The 19,997-nt window shown below is 46.2% G+C and overlaps 2 protein-coding genes and 2 pseudogenes across 2 annotated transcripts; 2 read left to right on the top strand and 2 right to left on the bottom strand.

Moving 5' to 3' along the window:
- LOC136493442 (probable metal-nicotianamine transporter YSL9) overlaps nt 1-1,684 on the top strand; it is a 29,729-nt pseudogene extending 28,045 nt beyond the window's left edge.
- Nucleotides 1,685-2,619: 935 nt separating this feature from the next.
- On the top strand, nt 2,620-3,520 carry LOC136492222 (uncharacterized). Its single transcript, XM_066488315.1, has 2 exons — nt 2,620-3,402; nt 3,512-3,520. Exons 1-2 carry the CDS (start codon nt 2,620-2,622, stop codon nt 3,518-3,520), a joined length of 792 nt encoding a protein of 263 aa, XP_066344412.1.
- Nucleotides 3,521-7,514: 3,994 nt separating this feature from the next.
- LOC136493441 (protein S40-7-like) lies at nt 7,515-8,912 on the bottom strand (annotated as a pseudogene).
- Nucleotides 8,913-13,302: 4,390 nt separating this feature from the next.
- Nucleotides 13,303-15,838, bottom strand: LOC136493438 (uncharacterized membrane protein At1g16860-like). Its single transcript, XM_066489524.1, has 4 exons — nt 15,387-15,838; nt 14,790-14,945; nt 13,947-14,158; nt 13,303-13,848 (listed from the first exon to the last, which is right to left on the bottom strand). Exons 1-4 carry the CDS (start codon nt 15,804-15,806, stop codon nt 13,662-13,664), a joined length of 975 nt encoding a protein of 324 aa, XP_066345621.1. The 5' UTR covers nt 15,807-15,838; the 3' UTR covers nt 13,303-13,661.
- Nucleotides 15,839-19,997: the final 4,159 nt, after the last annotated feature.

Here is a 19,997-nt window from a genome sequence, read left to right as displayed (position 1 = left end):
CTCTCACATAACTCATCCTGCAGATTCAGACAAAATTTCAATTTATTGAATAGTTTTTGTGTATTTCACAATAGGCAGCAAGTGAATGGGTTCACAAAATATTTTGCAATCAGCTTCTTTTGGAGCTTCTTCCAGTGGTTTTACTCAGGTGGAGACAATTGTGGGTTCACATTTTCCCACTTTTGGACTTAGAGCTTGGAAACAAACGTAACACAGGTCTTTTGGTTCATTAGCCGTTCAAATTAGTTCCTGACTAATAAAAATTTCACCTGATGAGATATATGCTTCTTGGATTTCAGCTTTTTCTTCGACTTCAGTCTAACATAACATATGTTGGTGCTGGGATGATTTGCTCCCACCTTGTTAATCTGTCTCTCCTTCTTGGTGCGCTTCTCTCATGGGGAATAATGTGGCTACTGATCAGTGATTTGAAAGGGGATTGGTATCCTGCAGATATGCCAGAGAGCAGTATGAGAAGCCTGCAAGGTTATAAGGTTTGTTAACAGTTCCATTTCGTTTGTGCAAATCTATCAGTCATGTCTTACATACCTTCTCTTATTTTCTAGGCCTTCATCTGCATAGCGCTCATCTTGGGAGACATACAATTTTGTTAAGATTGTTGCATTCACTGTGAAGAGTCTGCTTGACAGATCAAGACTGAAGAATGCAAAGAAAGGTGAATAGTCTGACTAACTCCTGTGAATATCTTTTAATTTTTTTTGTGAATATGATCTTATGTGGGTCTCATCCTATTTCTAGAGGAAGACATTCCAGTGCTTGATGAAATTCAGCGCAATGAGTTTTTTTTTACAAAAGACAGTATCCCCAATTGGCTAGCCTACTCTGGATATCTTGCACTATCAGTTGTTGCTGTGTTTGCCATTCCCTTGATGTTCCATGAGATGAAATGGTACTATGTTATCATAGCATACTTATTGGCTCCGGCATTGGGTTTCTGCAATGCCTATGGTGCTGGCCTTACTGATATCAACATGGCCTACAATTATGGAAGGTTGCGCTCTTCATTCTTGCGGCCTGGGCTGGGAAGGACTCTGGTGTTGTTGCTGGCCTAGTGGGCTGTGGTTTGGTGAAATCACTGGTGTCAATATCCGCTGATCTGATGCATGACTTCAAGACTGGACATCTTACATTAACATCACCTAAATCAATGATTACTGCTCAGGCTATTGGCACTGCCATGGGCTGTGTCATTGGACCGCTGACATTTTTTCTGTTCTACAAGGCTTTTGACATTGGCAACCCTGATGGGTACTGGAAGGCACCATATGCTCTAATCTACCGCAATATGGCAACTCTTGGTATCCAGGGCTTCTCTGCTCTGCCCCGACATTGTTTGCAGCTGTGCTATGGATTCTTCGGATTTGCAGTGGCAGCCAATCTGATGAGGGACCTCTTGCCACCAAAGTATGGCAAATGGGTTCCTCTACCAATGGCAATGGGGGTTCCCTTCCTAGTTGGTGCGAGCTCTGCTATCGACATGTGTGTGGGGAGCTTGATAGTCTTCATCTGGCACATGATTGACAAAAGTAAAGCATCTTTAATGGTGCCAGCAGTTGCATCTGGGTTGATATGTGGCGATGGGCTTTGGATCTTCCCTGAATCCTTGCTTGCCTTGGCCAAGATCAGTCCACCATTGTGCATGGCATTCAGGTCTTCACACTAGAGTAACAAACATACTTCGTTTCAAAAAAGAAAAAAAGAGTAACAAACATACTTGACATCTGAGAACTGCTCCATGCCCAATCGGAGGAGATATTGGCATGCCAAGTTCGTCGGTAATTAGTTGCGCTGTGATACATGCAGGTAGGTAAAGGTGCAGTACCTATCAGGATGTTACCTACATATAATGATGTAATGTGGTGCCCCAGTAAAATTTATCATATGCAAGATGATTCATCACATCAGAACAAATCATGGATGGATGCAAGAGCTAATAGTAGCCAAAATTTTGCACCATAGATTGAAATACTAACATGTACCCCAGTACCCCCCTATAGTTTTGCAATACTATGGATCCACAAGTCGCAGTATGCAAAGCATCTTCCAAGGCCAGCTGATCCTATTGTTAATTGTCGATTTCCAGCTGCTTTTGGTAAAAGAAAAATGCAGTCAGATATATAAAAGTGGATTCGGCAAGTTTTCAGATGATGCATGACTGTGAATGGTTAGCAAACCATGTATATAAGTTGATGTATGGTTTTGCCATAACCTGGTTTAACAAGATGCAATGTAGTAAGAGGCATCCTCGTCAGGCATCAGATAGTCTGATACAATTGTAAAATCGTCTGTTCCATCCTTTTATCATAAACAAAATGCAGTCAGTTATATATCGATATAGATTCTGTGAATCATCAGGTGATGTGTGGCTGTGAACAGATAGCAAAAGATGCATGTATGGTTATGTATATTAAACAGGTTCCTTGAAGAAGAAAAACTGTACCCATTCAACAAAATCAATCCAATGACACATTGTTCTAAAAAAAAAAGTCGTCGCTGAACATTCCACGGTGCATATTCCTGTCCTATGTTACACGGATACGTCCAGGAAGGCGCATATCGCGTATCCGAGAAGTCTTTACCTTTGCTTGCAGCCGCAACATGCAAGGTTATGTGATTTCTGGTTACAACAGAGTTAGGGAGGGGCTTCTGAAGCAAGAAAGGAGGCACATAGAGACTTTGTTGGAGAGCACAAAGAGCACATGGGCAGAGAAGGGAGTCACAATTTGCTCTGATGGTTGGTCTGATCCTCAGAGGCGACCAATCATCAATTTTATTGTTGTTTCTGACAAGGCACCTATGTTCTTGAGGGCTGATAATTGTGAAGGTCAGTACAAATCAAAAGAATACATTGCTGAGAAGTTGAAGGGTATAATTGAAGAAGTAGGTCAACATAATGTAGTACAAATCATTACAGACAATGCTGCAAATTGCAAAGGTGCTGGTCTCATAATAGAATCTGAGTATGATAACATATTTTTGACACCATGTGTTGTGCATACTCTCAATCTTGCGCTGAAAAGTATATGTGAACCTAAAATAGGAAACAACCCCTCTGATGAAGAACTATTTGCTTGGGGGGAACTTGAATTTATGTATGATGTTAAAACTGAGGCTGCTATGATAAATAATTTCATAATGAATCATGGCATGCGGCTTTCAATGTTCAATGAGTTCAGCCCTTTGAAGTTACTTTCTATTGTTGAAACAAGATTTGCCTCTGTTGTTTGTATGTTGAAACGGTTTGTTGAGGTAAAAACAACCCTCCAACAAATGGTGATTAGTGACAAATGGAGTGTGTACAGAGAAGTCAGAGATGATTCTCCAACTCCAACAGCCCAAATTGTCAAGGACTTGATACTTAGTGATGTATGGTTGGACAAGGTGGACTACATTCTTAAGATTACTACTCCTATTTATGAAATGATTCGTATGACAGACACCGACACACCATGTCTTCACTTAGTTTATGAGATGTGGGATTCAATGATAGAGAAAGTGAAGAAAGTCATATATCGATACGAGGGCAAGCAAGAAGATGAGGAGTCAAGTCTGTACTCGGTTATTTATGACATATTGATTGCTAGGTGGACAAAAGGAAATAATCCACTTCATTGTTTAGCTCATTCACTTAATCCAAGGTACAAATTGCCATTCTGATTTTTTTCATTGACTTGAATGGTCAGTACAGATTTTTTTTCATTCACTAAAATCATCATTGCCAATTGCAGATATTATAGCAAAAAGTGGATTGAAGAAGGTCCTGGCCGTGAACCACCCCACAAGGATAAAGAGGTATAAAAAATGAGGATGGTTTGCTTCAAGAAGTTCTTTCCTGTGCCAGAAGAATTGACTAAAGTAAAAGAAGAGTACTCAAGGTTCTCTAGTTGTTCAGAAGAATTTAATGATCCTGACTCAATCCATGATAGATGGGCTGTTTCCTCTATGACTTGGTGGACAAATCATGGATAATCTGTTCCCTTATTGATGAGTTTGGCCATGAAATTGCTTAGCCAGCCAGCCTCATCTTCTTGCTGTGAAAGAAACTGGAGCACCTATAGCTTTGTCCATAGTGTCAAGAGAAATGCCTTAACTCCAGAACGTGCTGAAGATTTGGTCTTTGTGCACTCAAATCTGAGGCATCTGTCAAGAAGAACTGATGCATACAAGACAGGAGAGACAAGGATGTGGGATGTAGGAAGGGATTCTTTTGATTCACTTGGTGGTGTTGGCATTCTTGAAGTGGCTGATCTGTCCCTTGATGAACCTGAACTGCAAGCTGTGTCTTTTGGTCTGGATGAGCTGCCGGTTGATATTGTGGATGACAATGAAACAATTGAGGAATAGGAACTTGCTGCTGCATGAATTGCAAGCCTAAATGCCTTCTATTAATTTTCTAAATTTGAGACTACTATATTTGAGAGTTGATGAGACTGCAGACCTTCTGTGCTGTAATAATAGTACTCTTAGAGTCTTAAGTGGTTAATTGCAATGTTTTATTGTTATCACTTATCAGTTTTAAATAGCAGTTACAGTACTCCTTTGTCCTCTCCTCTCCTCATCTCCTGTCTACTTCAGAGTTCAGACTCCGGTACACTAGTAGTACAAGGTGATGTACTGATCTATTACTGATTACTGAATACTCAAGTAGTTAAGTTTTAGTAATAAATTGATTGATAGTTGGTTACTTGGTTTTTCTGTGCAAATTCTGGACTTGGAGTCTTGGAGAACTCGAGAATGGACAATTGAAGATTTGAAGAATGGAGATGATTCCGGAGTTCCGATCTTTGCTTTGGCTGGTACTTGCTATTGCAAGGTAATTTACTACTGTCACTCTTTCACAATGTTAATATGCGCTATTATCTATATTTATTAAAAAACAGTAAAACGTATCCACGTATCGGGTTTCTTAGGAAATTGCCGTATCCGCGTATCCGTATCCGTGCAACTTAGTTCCTGTCGTTATCTCTACATCTGATCATTCCTTTTCAGAGAAAAAGCGGGACATTTGGTCCCATCAAAATCAGAAAATTCAGTGAAATCTTTGGAGGATAAGAATCTCAACCTGGCCCTTTCTCAAGGCAAACAAACGGAGTGGGCCCTCCAGGTTGTAGACTTGTAGCAGGGGGACCCACCCTCCGTCCCTCCCTCCCATGTTTGGCATGAGTAGCTTGGTTGACTCCACCCATTCCGCCATGATAAGGTTCTTGAAGCAGAAGTAACCCTCTAATTTATTTTCCTGTCAATTTCCAGGGGCTCATACTTACATCATCACTAGACAGTAAAATAATGGTATTCAGGATATGGCTGACCACTTGGCCAGACATGAAAGTGCCTTCTGGGCCAAAAACTTCTTCGAGAAAACAATCTCGAAAGAAGGCAAAAGAAGGCAGGGATGATGCTTGCAGCCCACAGATTGTGCCGGAAACAATACAGTAAAGTGATGATCGGTTACAGTTGCCGTTTCTTCTGCCCCCCTCGGTGCTTTCCGCGCACGTCGCGGTCCAGCTGACGCTGGCGCGTGGAAGCCCTGAAAGGGATGGGTGAGTCGGGGGCGGGGGGCATCTCGCGGCGAGATGCCAGTGCCAGGACCAGGAGGCGCCCAGGACTTCCCACGCGAACCGCTCGGCGTGGGTCGACGCCCATCAGACGTTTCGCCGATGCCTTTTGCTGATTGGAGATCGGCATCGTTCGGACTTTGGGACGATCACTCACTGATGTCCTCGCTGATTGTAAGAGTGCTCCCTACTCATCAAAGACGTCTGAACGGCCTGAGATGCTGCTCGATCGGTTTACTGATGGATGGATGGCGCAGGGTGTCGCGGAATCTTTGGCGCTACTTGGAATACTGCTAGTAGCCTACGGCCCTAGTAGTGACTTTGCATCGGCTGGCTCGTGTTGTGCGGGTGCCATTGAAATGGAGGAGCAATAATACACTTTGTGCAGTCCAGTCCTGTTCGGTTGATTGGTACGTATAGTACTCCACCTCCACTACCGGTCGAGTTTAACGGTCCAAGACTGCCTTGATCCACCATTCCAGCCATTGGAAAGGAAATGGGCATCCTATGCTCGGCACCGGAACCGGACCCTGGCGTAGCGTTGTCGTCTGCGCTTCTGATTCAGTTTGTCATTTGGTCGCTCGGTCTGCCTCGCCGCAAAGGCTCGAGAGCTGCCAATCTGGCACGGGAGGGATCGATCATCTCCAAGGGCCGGCCACCAAGCAGCGAGGCAAAGCATATTTGCGGGCCAGAACGGAATTCTCGTACATACAAGACCTAAACAAGTCGCTGCCGCTACTTGGAATACGTAAAGGCGGAGAGGGGAAGGGAACTGGCCCCGTACGTGTAAAATTCCTAACAGATTCCAGCAAAGCCGCCCTCACCAGCAAAAGTTTTAGAGCATAAAATTCTTGTCACAGCGCGCGCATACTGGGATGGAGCCGGCCACTGGCCGGACTGGGGCATCGTCGTTACTCCGTCGACAGACTGACGATGTACGCCGAGCAATGATGTCGAATCTTGAGAGTAATTAACTTCCCCTGGTATGGGCGATTGGGCGCCGTGTCGCCTTCACGGAAAAAGCAAAACGCCTGTATCAGTACCTCCAGTATATATCCTTCTATCGTTCCAGGAGGTGACCCGGCATCCCACTCGGCCCCAAAAGTCCCGTGAGGAGACCACGACAGCGGTAAGCGAGCAACGATGTTAAGGTTTGTTTGCTTACCTCGGGTTTATATAAAGAACCTTAGTATATAATTGAGTGTTTACTTCGAGTGGCCAACAGACATCTCAATTGTAGGCCACCTTATATTATCCACGCTCTCCAACTTATATAATCTTTTAAGATGTTCTAGAATCTGGCGAACAAAACTGGATTCTACCATCTGGCAGTCAAACGAACAGGGCTGAGGACATGTCATCACTTTCTAGTTGGTTCATGACTAAAACTTGCTATGCCAATGGCTAGTCATGCCATAGTTTTTTCGGCAGTTGTTTGTTTCGTTGCCATAACTATAGCGCGCTACACTTCTTAGCACTCTATCTCAAATACCATAAATTTATTTTTGTCAAACTTTACCACAAGTATGTCTTTAGTTTTACTCGTCACAATTTCTGTGGCAGCCATAGTTTGCGGAAGGTCGAACATGGCAAACTACTTACCGACCAAACAAGCTCTTATCCTCTAACAGTGAAAGATGATACGTCTAGTAAACTGCTGTTATCCTTCCTTTAGGTGCCTTCTGCATTACGTTTTACTTTTACCGAGTCAAAATATGAATCTGAAGCTACTTACCATTTTAGGAAAGTTTCACTTAAAGTTTTAAGCTAAAACCATGAGCCCAGGAAAGCTAAAACCATCCTCATATCCAGCTTTTTTTCTTCTTCCAGAAATCGGCTTCGAAGGCCATGACTGATCAACATGATCAGGCAATGCAAAAGGAAAGCATTTGTGCAAGCGGATATACTAGTACGGGTGTATACTAGTCCATTAGTACAGATTAGAAAAGGCACTCTATTAGCCACAGTGGTATACAAAAGCTATGTACACACCACATCTATTTTACACTTCTGCACACTAGACCACAGGTTTAACAGTGACATGAGCTCTGCTACACACAACAATTTTAGCTATTCTGCATCATCTTCCGAGAAAATCTCTTTATCAGAGAGTTGCAGAGATCCTAGAACATACTTAGGCCCCATTCGGCTTATCTTATAATTCGCACTATTCAGCTTGTTTTTTTAGCTGGAACAGTGTTTTTCTCTTACAACAATTTAGCCAAAACAATATTTTTCAGCCAATTTAGCCAAGTTTCAGCAAGCCAAACGGACCCTTTGTTGCAGACTGATCACAGTAGTTTTCTTCCAGGAAAAATACTGAAGCACCTGCAGCTACTTCCACAAAAAAATACACCTCATAAACCTAGTAAGGAAACGCCCACCTTTTGGCATTTTCAGTGCCTGGCAGCTGGCACAGCACTACGCTACGCAACAAGAAGCTGCCAAGGTCCGAGGCAGCTCAAGTGGAGTGGACTGGAGTGACGTGGCCAGAGAACGAGACGAAACCTCCAAAGGAAAGGGACGTCCTTTTTCACAGGTCGAGGAAGCCAGTGGTGCGCCACACGGCGTTGCGCACGCGCCGGAGGTCGCGCCCCCTTGAGCGTGCGCCCGGCGCCTTCCATCATCGACGCCGCCGCCGCGGCGCGCCGCGCGGCCATCTCGTGCGGCGGCACCACGGGCTCGCCGTCGTCGTCGTCCTCGTAGTCCGCGGCGGCCTGTAGCTCCGCTTCCCGGCGGCGCCTATCCGCCGCCGTCATCGCCTTGGGCCAGGCCGGCACGGCGACGGGGGCCGACTGGTGGTACGGCTGCGGGGCGTGCTGTCTCTCTGGGCGCGCGACGGCCGGGACGGGCGCGGTGGTGGGCGCGTGCAGGGGGTGGTCGTCGGCGAGGAGCGCGGACAGGCCCATGCTGCCTGCGGGGAAGTGGCGCGACGACGTGGAGATCGGCCTCCGGAGGCTGCTGGCGGACGGGGACGGGGTCGGGGACGGCGAGGAGGCCGCTGAGGTCGAGGACGAGGAGGTCGCGCTGGAGGAGGACCAGACGACGTCGCGCTCGTCGAGCTCCAGCGGCTCCTGGACGCCGCCGTGGGCGCTGGGGGCCTCGTCGGGTTGCTTGAGCAGGCCGAGGAAGCGGAGGGACGGGGAGGCGGTGGTGACCAGGCGGCGGCGGGGCGTGGACATGGCCGGCGGCAGGCAGTGCCGGGCTCCGCTCCGCTCAGGCTCAGCTCCTTGGCGCTTCCCCGTGCGTCGTGGTCGCCACTGGCCCTGCGCGTCGCGGCCTCGCGGGTTTCGGCCTCTGCTTTGGGCGCGTTATTATTGGCGGGCTGCGTACGCCAGTGGTGGGCGGAACGACTGGTGGCGATGGCGGGTGGGCAGTGAATTATTGAGGCGTGATGGCGACAAAAGGTGGGTCGCACGGCGCTGATCACCCCGTGTCGAGCGCTCGTGTGGTGGTGCGCGCCGGGATTGTGGTGGTAGCGAGTGGTACGGTGTCTGCCGCGGCCGATATGGCGATATATCCAATCCAGCTTTTCGAGGATTTTGTACCTGAAATCCGGAATCATTCATTCGGGCGAGCCGCTTCCCACGGAAATTCGAAGCGCACGCAGGGACTGCAGCAAGAACACGACACTGCTGGCGACCACGGCAGCAGGAAAGATTGACGGTGACAGATCAGCAAAAACCTAAAAAGAAGCCCATGATGTTACTCGGTGCTGTAGGCACAAGAAAGAAATAATCAACACGTCAAATACGTCACTGGCCGGGCAGTTCGCGGCTGTAGTTTTACGGTGGCACTTGCAGATAAACCATATCGGCGATCGTGTCGATTAACATAGTCCAATCGATATTGTTTGTATCTAAACCAACACGGTGTCTACGTGCATCATCCGCACGAATCACGGGGGCGATTGACAGGGATAGCCTACCAACACCAATTTTTTTCCATTGGGGCAAGGGGGAGACGGGGTTGGGAAATAATTAGACGTCGCACTCGGCGATCGATATAATAACAACATAAAAAATCAGGCTCCGATTTTTTAGTTGCCTCTGCAGTTGTAGGATCTTATCGGATACAGACACACATTACTATACACACACACCTCATATATACACAGTATACGAACCAATCTATAACTATACCTAGACAACGAATGCAGCTGAGAGATACTCGAAGATTACCAGATCTCCGAACATGCCGGATACGTCACTTGACCAATGTGGCACGTCTGTTAGGGCCTATGCCCCTCATCATAAGTGCTTCATAGGACTTCTACGATGATGATTATTCCAATGGCTTTTGTATGATCAGACATTTTTTTCTTTGCATTGGAAAATCGAGAGCCTTATAAGGCCTAAAGAAACCGTTAAGATTCTGAGATCTACTTATCTAAAATTTAGTGCATCGGACGGTCTTTTTTTTCTAATGTTTTTTCGAGTTATTAGGTTAAGTTTTGGGTAAAAAAATTGCAGTTCATGTTCAATCTAATGGAGCTAGAAATTATAACCCGAGCTCACCAGATGCACTGATCAGGTCAGGTTGAGTTGGATTGGTCATGCCATCTAAATGCTAAGTGAACATAAACAGGCAAAAGGGACGGGGATGCCACATTCTCCGGCCATGGCTTGGGCTTAGGTGTGGGCACTCCAGTTACCTGATTAATTTGGGTTTTATGAAATTCGTTTACAAATTTGATAACGAAAACAGTACCTGATCTTTGGAATACCTTAATTTTCGAGTTCGGTTATTCCTAACCTACCCAAAATCTCGAAACATCATCAAAAATTCTAAAGAGACAGGGCCTGATTGGTTCGCTTTCAAAATTTGCCATGCCAATGATTTGACAAGCCATGACTTTGGCTAGTATTTGGTTTGCTATCAAAACTTGTCAAACTCTCATATTTGGCTTGCCAAATCTATGGTAATGTTTTTACCCAATTTTTGACTTGCCAAATCTTTGGCATGACAAATTTTAGATGCCAACCAAGCAGGCCCTATAGCCGAAAGTTTAAGCAATATAAACAACACTTATTAGAATTTTAGGACAAAAAGATAAAATCATTACACCATAAATCAGTAGGCCCCAGTTACATCACTATTAACATTAGATAATAGTGCAATCAATCAATCACAAATACTACCTCTGTCCGTGAAAGAAAGTAACTATGGTATACGTGCTAGTTAAAGTGCTTCACGTTTGACCATGTTTCTAGTAAATAGTATTCACATTTATAATTCTAAATTAATTTATTATAAAAATATATTTCGTAATTAATCTAATGATGTTTATTCGATATTATAAATATTTATATTTTTTAAACTATAATTGGTCAAACTTCTAGTACTAAACCATGACACTGTTCCAGAATTGCATTCTTTTGCGGACAGAGGGAGTACTAAATAGCATATAGTATTCTTTATATTTAACAAACATAAACCTAAATAAAATCTATAAGTTATATGATCCAATGGGTATGAAATTTTTACTACAATTTACACATACAATAATTAGCCTACCATAAAAAAATCATCACAATTGGACCATAGAAACTGTAGCTATAAATTATTCCATTTAATTACAGAAAATCATAAATCTAAAGTTACAACAAAAACTATGTACTAAAGCATGACATATTATATGTTCACTGTGTAGATCTACACATGTGGAGTCCAACAAAATTGGATTTATCAATTTTATAATTTTTCTATAATTTACTATGATTTTTCAAAGATTCAGCCAAAATAAATAAATAAATAAGACAAAACTGCCTTAAAACCGCTTATAACCGGACCAGGGAGGTAAGATGAACAGTTTTAAAAGTTAAGGGAAGTGTTTTGTCCGGTTTTGGAGTTCAAGAAGAAAAAATGGACTTTCGTGAAAGTTGAGGAGGTAATGTGGATTTTTTCTGTAGCTCTGTGTCTCGGCTTCTGTACGACCAATGGTAGCCATGGGCCAGGGGCCATTGTCCGGTGATGATCGGAGCCCAGTTGGCACATCTTCGAGTAAAAAGGCAACGATCCACGGTTCGATCAGTTGGGATACGCCGCCGTGGAGGATCACATCTAAAGATGGCAATGGGGACCCACGACCCGATACCCGACGGGTATTTACTCCATTAGGGTCTAAATATAGACTAAACACACTACCCACGGGTACGTAAATGGACTAAACCCTTCACCCATCGGGTACGCGGGTGTGGGTATGTTCCAGCAATTCCTGTACCCGTTTACCCATGGGTGAAAAATACTCGGCCCAAAACTAAATAAGCCCACTAGCCCATGTAAAACCCTAGGTTCACCCGTCGGTCCCACCTGGCGACTTGGCCGCTAGAGCCCTCGACCTCTCGAGGGAGGCTTGACGCCAGGCCTCCCACGGTCCCGCCGCCGAAAAAATAGGCGTGTGAGTAAAGCGCGTCGTAATATAATGATTTATGATAGAATGACTTTGTGTGATGGTGTAATGTGACTGCTGGTTGCAGAAGATATTATTATATGCTATTATTTATCTAATTTTATGTGCTCTGGTTAGTGGTGGTTGCTGTTGAATTATTGATTTTCATGTGCGTGAATAAATTATTGGCGGGTACGGGTGACCCGCCGGGTATGATTTACCCGGCCGGGTATGGGTCTGGGGAAAATTCTCCACCCATGGCGGGTATGGGTATTCTGGCGGTACCAAATTTTTATGGCGGGGATAGGTCTGGGGTGGCCATACCCGATGGGGATTTACCCATTGCCATCCTTAATCACATCGACGGCGCCAGGTGCTCTCGCCATCCACGACCACGAGTCACGAGTTCCTATGGATGCAATGCGTCAATGCTTTGAGTTTTTTTTTTTAGATGTGCTCCGTGGGCTTCCAGCACAGCAGCAGCAGCACGTGCTGGCGTGCATGGAGTGGAATGCGTCACGTCTGACGTAGCCGCCAGCCTTGATGCTCGACGCTTGAGTCTGACACTCTGACTGTATTTCCATTTGCCAATTGGCCAGAAAAAGGGATCGAAACCAGGTTGCAAACGAAGGCCCTGTTTGATGCAAATCGAATTGCAAACGAAGGCCAGTAATGGAGAAATACTATAGTTTTATAAAATACTTTGGTTTTTAAAAGTTACTAGGTGTTTAAATGCAACAAATCTTCAGTCTGTTCGGCTGGCTGGACTGGATCATAGATTATTTACTGCTGACTGGTTTGGTGTAAGAGAAAAATACTGTTCCAACTTATAATCCACGATCGTTTACGGTCTGCCGAACAGGCTGCTTGTAGTCTCTAAAACCGTGGTCTTATCAAAACTGTAGTTTTTTAGAGTTCTAGAAACTCTACTCATGACCTTTTTTTTTCTAAACCATAGTTTTATGTCTCTTTAATTTATAAAACCATAGTTTTATCTACAGTTTCAAAAACCGCATCACCCAAACAGGCACGAAATGAGCCTCCAGCCGTCCCCGGCTTGACGGGAGGTCTGGAGCGGTCCAAACCGAAAACCATAGTACCATTAGTCCACTACCAGTCTGCCATACAGTATTTCAGATAGAGGCAGTCAGGTTTTGCTAAAAAAAAGATAGAGGCAGTCAGGATAGAGTGCTAAACTCCGTCCTCAAACCCCAACGAAGTAGACAGAGCAAAATGGTATAGGAACGACCAACGAATCTCATCTTATATAAATGGAAAAACAAAGGAACCTGAAACACACACAATCCATCCCCCAGAAATGACTAGCACTACAACTATCAACCAAGTGAGAATGTACATTAGGATTACCTGAAAAGAACCACATGATCGAGTCCCAAAAGCAAAAAAATGTGGACCCATACAGGAAGAAAGATCCCAAGGGGCAAGGGCACCGCACAAGAGTTGTTAGCTGTTACATCTCACCGAGTTCTCACAGCTCTTCATGAGACGCCAGAGTTTGGCATGAAGTAACTTCTGTCGACCAATCTCAGCACTAAGGGCGTACCCAGTGCAGAGAGCTCCCGCTCTGTGCGGGGTCTAGGGAAGGGTGTTAGTGGCAAGCCTTACCCTCGCCTGTGCAATACGAGGAGACCGCGACTCGAACCCGGGACCTTCCGGTCACAGACGGTAAGACTCTACCGCTTACACCAGGCCCGCCCTTCGACCAATCTCAGCACTATTCCGTCAAAATATGATGGGAGGAGGCACGACAGCAACACAAAGCCCGTTGATAGAGGTTCCGGAGGAGGAAGTATCATGGCATCCCCGTTCTTCTTGCTCAACATTCCAATCACGCTCAACCGCATTCCTTCTCTGATATACCTGTAATCATGTGAGATCGTACTATTCAGTTTACAAGGGTTCAGCATACATATAGTCCATAGAAAAAAGGGAATAGATATTCTGGATCATTTGATTACCCTTCCTCGAGACGGACAAGCTGAGCTTCTTCAGAAGAAAGGTTTCTTTCTTCGAGCCAATACTTTAGAGTAGAAGATAACTCAGTGTCCCTGCTTGTTGTCACCAGAAGATTTTCATCGATCAGAGGCACAACCTTTGAGTGGTGCCCAGCTTTCACCAAGGCTCTTTTACCTGATTTTGCATCCGTTATGTAGAAATCAGCAGCAAACCTCTGCCCAACCCCACAGAATGTTTGAATAAGAAATATATCATATTTGACAACTTAAATTCTTATTAAGGTGTTATTGTCTACAATAATGACAGAGATTATAGATTTTATAAACTTTAGACTTTTTGGAACTTGGAAAGTTGTATTAGTGAACAATATTAGTCAAAACGAAATATCAAATTGCAAGTTCTTGTAGTATTATTCAGCTATGCAACAAGACTTTTTCAACTAATACAACTGAGAAACTCTACCATAAAACTACTGTCAGGAGAAGAAGAACGCGAAGTTTGTTGTATAAACTCCCTGTGGACCTTTCCTCAGTATCTTGCAATAAACAGAAGAATATAGGTGTTGGAATACAATATACTGGAACTGAAACTAAAGCGGCAGAAAGAGACTTCGGCTATTCTATATTTCTATTGCAAGCACTAGCATTACCATTTTGAAAAAAAAAAGGGAATGTTTCAGATGAAATTGGATTGCATTAGACTCCTGTAGGGCATGACAAACAAAAGGAGTTAACACATCAGGGCCTAAGGCAGTTGATAAAGGAAAGGATCTACTCATATGATTCATATCAAAACATGTAAGAAGACATTGAAATTGAGAGCATATGACAACAAAGCATTATTACCTCAGCATGTGCTAATTTCCACTTGGAACATTGATTCCAAGGATTTAGTGTCATAGAACCCCATCTAGCACATTTTCTCAAAAGAGTACATGTGTATACACAATTCTCAACCTTCTCATATGACGAGATCAGTGAAATATCGCCACATGAAACAGACTGCATGAAAGAATGAACGGAAAATTGAGATTAGGATACTAGGAATACTGAAACTAACCCATGCGTAATTTGGTGATTGTGGCCCTCACATGACAGAAAACATAAAGCACCAGTGGTACCAAAAATGTGAAATGGCAAGCTGAAACTGAACAATGAATCCAAAGTAACTGCTATTAATAGATAAAGTACTGCGAAAAATATTCGACATAAAATTCGGATAAGGGTGGGCTCTCTCTCTATATATATCCCCTTTGCAAGCTGCTGTTCACAGACATCTAGTGCGAGTGAATTAAGTGCAGAGAAACGTAATGCAATTGCGAACACCAGCTCAATTGCAAAGCATAAATGCTGCAGTTCACAGCGGTGACCACAATTTCTTAGACCAATTGAGCAAAATTCGTGATAAAGGAAACGTAATGCGCGTGGGAACGGAAAACATACTCCGGTGATCTTGACGAGCTGGCCATCGGCCGCCACGCGGAGGCTGGAGGCCTGGAGCCCGTCCACGAACCGGCGCAGAGCGCGGCCCGACGCGGCGGCGGCGGCATTCCACAGAAGGAACGCCGCCACGGCCGCCGAGAGGAGGACCGCCACCACGAGCAGCGCGGCGCTGTGCACGACGGCGAGGACGAGGGCGCCGACCCCAAGGCCCACCGCGAGCAGCGCGGCGACCGCCCACGCAGCCGCCCTCGGGAACGGCGCGGGCGCCCCCGCCGCGGTGGCGGTGGCGGCGGTGGCGCAGAGGTCGTTCAGGGATGCCGCCGACGCCGAGGTGGCGGCGTCGGCGTCGGTGGTGGCGTCCTCGTCGGCGGTGGCGGTGGCGCCGCGTCGCTTCCCGTCCTCGCGTCCCCCCGGAAGCATAGTGGCATCGGCTTGGTGGTTGCGGGGGTGGGGACTGGAGCGACTCGTCTCGGGCTTTGGCCCTGCGCCTTTTGACCTTTTTGTCCTCGTTTCTCCGTGGTGGGTTTGGTATTAGCGTGCGGTTTAAGGAAACCAGCTGCGGTTCTTATGATGCTGACTTGCGGGACCACGTAAGTCCTGGTCCTACTCGTCAGCATAACAAAAGGTAAATGATGAGGTCTGGTTGTACACAAGTGCATCGGTGTTACTTTTTTTGGAGCAAAAAGAACGAAAGAACGCGCACAGCCCGTCCAGCGCATGACATGTGGGTCCTCTAGTGCTATACCACGGGCGTCAGCGACTGTTGGCGCGTCACTGGCCCGTGGGCGGAGCACGAGCACGGGCAGGGGCACGACGGGGATCAGGCGTTGCGTGCTCACATGAGGATGAGGTGGTGCGCTCACCAGTGGAACTGCCTCTGACTCTCTGAGTGAGCGACTGATCCTGAATCAGCTGTTAGATTCGTACCCGCACTGTTTGGGCAACGCACACCTGTGTCTGACAAGTGGTCCCAGGGAGGCAGGGACCCAGAGTTACGACTGGAGTAGTCCTAGATGAAGTCGAGGACGTGACGTGTTAACGCCGGTCTCCTTAGGAGTTTCACGTGAGGTTCATTTCCATGAAATAGATTGTTATATAGCTACTTTTGATAATATGACATTGTATTTAAGAAGAGAGAGAAGAAATATGTTTTATTTAGATAAAACTCTTTTGGAATGATTATCAACCCTCTATGAGTCTTGAAATTAAATGCATATGAAATCATGGAATGAAACTCTCCATTGAGAGTGGACGATTCATCAAGTTTTATTTCATTTCAAATGACATGGTAATCTTGGAAACAAACGTAGGCCCCGTTCGCTTGTCTTAAATTTGGCTTGTTCGGCTTAGTTTTTTCAGCCGGAACAGTGTTTTTCTCTCACAACAATTCAGCCGGAACAGTGTTTTTCAGCCAGTTTCAGCCAAAATTCAGACCAGCGAACGGGGCGGTAATTGTCGGTGTTTTCGGACCACCGACGAGTAAATTTGTATTTGCGCATCTGGCTCGGATAGTGTGCTCGGAGGACACAAGGGTGTATATTAGTTCGGGCGGAACGTCCCTAGTCCAGTTTACTGCTGCTCGTGTTACCGTTGCTCGTGTTACCGGCACTTGGTTTGCGGTAGGGGTTATAAACATGCGAGAGAGAGAAATGATCCCAAGTCTCTGGTGAAAGGAGTGAATGGGTGCTGAGGGCTCGATCGCTGCTCAGTCGTGTGCTCGTGTCGTGCTCTTGTGTTTTTATCTCGTGGTTCGGTCTCGTGCGGATCTGGATCCTCTTTCATGGTACGCCATGCTTCCCCTTTTATAGGCGAAGGAAAAGCGCGGATTACAGTGGAGAAAAAGGAGAAGAACAAGAGAGAAGAAGACTTTCAGGATCGTCGGGTCCTTTTCCTTCATGTGGGTCCCGCCGATCCTGTAGATGTCAACAGGGATGGCTCCACGTCATGGCCTGCTCATCACTGATGCCATGCGCATACGTCATCTGTCGGTCATGGCGTTCCATTCCGTCCCAGCGAACGTCGTGGTGAACTGACGCGCCTGTCAGCGTTCGTACAAGGGTTAGGTAGAATAGCACTGGCACGCCCGACGCTATTCTTGATGTGAATCCTCTGGTATGACCTATCATGGCCACGAGTTACATTTAGACGTGCCTTTATCTTCCCTGGTGTCAGAGTTCTGACCTAGGCCCATACGCTTGGACCTAGAGTGGTTGACGGTGGTATGGGTCCCCGTCGGACGTGACAAAACCCGCGTCCTTGGGGTCGGGCGAGACAGAGCCCGCGACCTTGAGGTCGGGTGAGACGAAGCCTACTGCCTCGAGGTCGGACAAGATAGAGCCCGCGGCCTTAGGGTCGGGCGAGGCGGAGCCCGCAGCCTTGGGGTCGGGCGAAACTTTTTAATACATCTTGCCCTATTCGGAAAAGTCAGCGTGGGCGCTAATTTCCTTGCTGTGGGTATCCCTAATATCGATACCGATAGTAGCCCCCAAGTCTGCGGAGGAGTAGAATACTCCTTTGGAGGCTTTTCTAGACGGGAGGACTCTGAGGGCCTTGGCCTTCTTTTTGTAGCCCGCGGCATGTCCTAGTAGGGTGGCGGTTCCCTTTTGTCACGATCGGTATTCTTGGGGCATGTAACCGAAGAATTCGGGAGGTCAGATAGACTTTTCTTGATTTCGGTCCCTAGGATCTGATCGGTCCATCGTCGTACTGCTACCGCGCGTTCGATCTCCTTATGAGTCTAACTTTCCTTGAGCCCCCGTGCGTAGCAAGGGTCCGATCGAGGGTCGGTGAGCTATTTCTGAGTGGGGCCCTAGCTTCCCGTTCGCGAGGGTCCGGCATGGGTCAGCTGGGGACCGACTCTAGACTCTTGGCGGTCAGTCCATATAGTTCTTGGGTCCGTTTGGCCGGTTGTAGGGTCGAGATGGTGGACTAGAGGGGAGGGTGAATAGTCCTTTCTAAAATTAATCGTGTCGGTTAACTGAAATAAGTACGGAATTAATACAATCAGTCTAGCCAAGACTACACCTCTCTATCTTTATTCTCTAACACCTCGCTAAGATCCTAATTAAGCAACAAAGGTGCCAGGCTAGCTAGAGCTCACCTAACCAATTCTAGAAGCAAGGTCACATAAAACTATGCTGCTAGTACTTCAAGTAATGAGGGAGCTCCTACACATGCTAGTAAGCAAAAGCACAAAGCCAACTAAGCTCACTAGCAATGCTTAATTACAAGGCAACCAATGCCAAATTAGAGAGTGAAAATACTTAGCTACACAAACTAAGCAATGTGACTAACAAGGTTACACAAACCAAATTAGCTATGCAAGGGAGCTACTTCTATGCTACACAAATAAGAAGGTAACTAGTGAGCTACACAAGCTAACTAATTACAAGAGCAACTACACAAGCACAATGTATATAAAAGTAATCATAAGCTTATGTAAAGGGATTGCAAACCAACAGGAAGAACAAGGTTGACATGGTGATTTTCTCCCAAGGTTCATGTGCTTGCCAACACGCTACGTTCCCGTTGTGTCGACCGCTCATTTGGTGATTCGACGGCTAATTGACATCACCTGCCAAGCCCGCACGTCAGGCACCGCAAGAACCTACCTCGAAAGTGAGGGTAGCTCAATGACATGTTTTACTAGAGTTGCTCTTCGTGGCTCCCGCGGGACGAGCACAATGCCTCTCACAAAGCTCTTCTCCGGAGCATCGCACAAGCTTCTTGCGGGTTTCGACGGAGACCACCACCAAGCCATCTAGGAGGTGGCAACCTCCAAGAGTAACAAGCACCACCGGCTTGCAACTCGATCACCTAGTGCCACTCGATGCAATCACACTAGAATCGCTCTCTCACACACAATCGGATGATCACTATCAAGCATATATGAGATGGAGGGCTCTCAAGTACTCTCAAGCATGGATACAAAGTCCCCTAAGGTGCTTAGCACCAGCCATGGCTAAGACCCCCTTCTATTTATAGCCCCATGGGCTAAACTAGCAGTTAGCCCTTCACTGGGCAAAACTCAGGACAACCGGTCACGCCGGTCGAAATGACTGGACGCAGGACCACAGTGTTCGGTCAATGGATGCTTGCCATGTGTCACCTCCGTTCGAACACAGTCGCTCGATCTTAATGGTCAAGTGATGACTGGACATAGCTGCTCAAAGTGACCGGACGCAGGACCCCAGCGTCTGGTTATTTCCAGTAAGGTTCCAGTCACGACCGAATGCGTCCGGTCAGTCACGATCAGACGCAGCATCAGCATCCGGTACTTCTTCAACTTTTCTGCATCGCCTTTGTCACCATATGCCAGCCTGACCAGACGCACCCTACCAGCGTCTGGTCAAAGACCGAAGCCTGTGCGCTCTCTGCTGCTACTGACCAAACGTAGGACCCCCAGCGTCCAATCACTACGTGACTAGCGTCCGGTCCACTCTGTGAGACTCTATCTTTTCTATATAGGGTGCCGGTGGCACCGTTGGACTGTCCGCACTCTACAAGTGGACACTCCGCCGATGGAGTTTTGAACCCTTGCCTCCATTCCTTCACTAAGTTGATCCACATCAACTCCAACTTCATCTCCTTTGTAAATGTGCCAACACCACC

Source organism: Miscanthus floridulus, chromosome 11 (genome assembly GCF_019320115.1).
Source record: "Miscanthus floridulus cultivar M001 chromosome 11, ASM1932011v1, whole genome shotgun sequence".
Classification (NCBI taxonomy): domain Eukaryota; kingdom Viridiplantae; phylum Streptophyta; class Magnoliopsida; order Poales; family Poaceae; genus Miscanthus; species Miscanthus floridulus.
This window is presented reverse-complemented; position numbering and strand designations above follow the sequence as displayed.

Coding starts and splice junctions, on each gene's coding strand:
- LOC136492222 (XM_066488315.1), top strand. CDS start 2,620: ATGCAAGGTTATGTGATTTCTGGTTACAACAGAGTTAGGGAGGGGCTT.
- LOC136493438 (XM_066489524.1), bottom strand. CDS start 15,806: ATGCTTCCGGGGGGACGCGAGGACGGGAAGCGACGCGGCGCCACCGCC. Junction 14,946..15,386: donor AGCTCGTCAAGATCACCGGA/GTATGTTTTCCG, acceptor TCTTTCATGCAG/TCTGTTTCATGTGGCGATAT. Junction 14,159..14,789: donor GGAAATTAGCACATGCTGAG/GTAATAATGCTT, acceptor GGGGTTGGGCAG/AGGTTTGCTGCTGATTTCTA.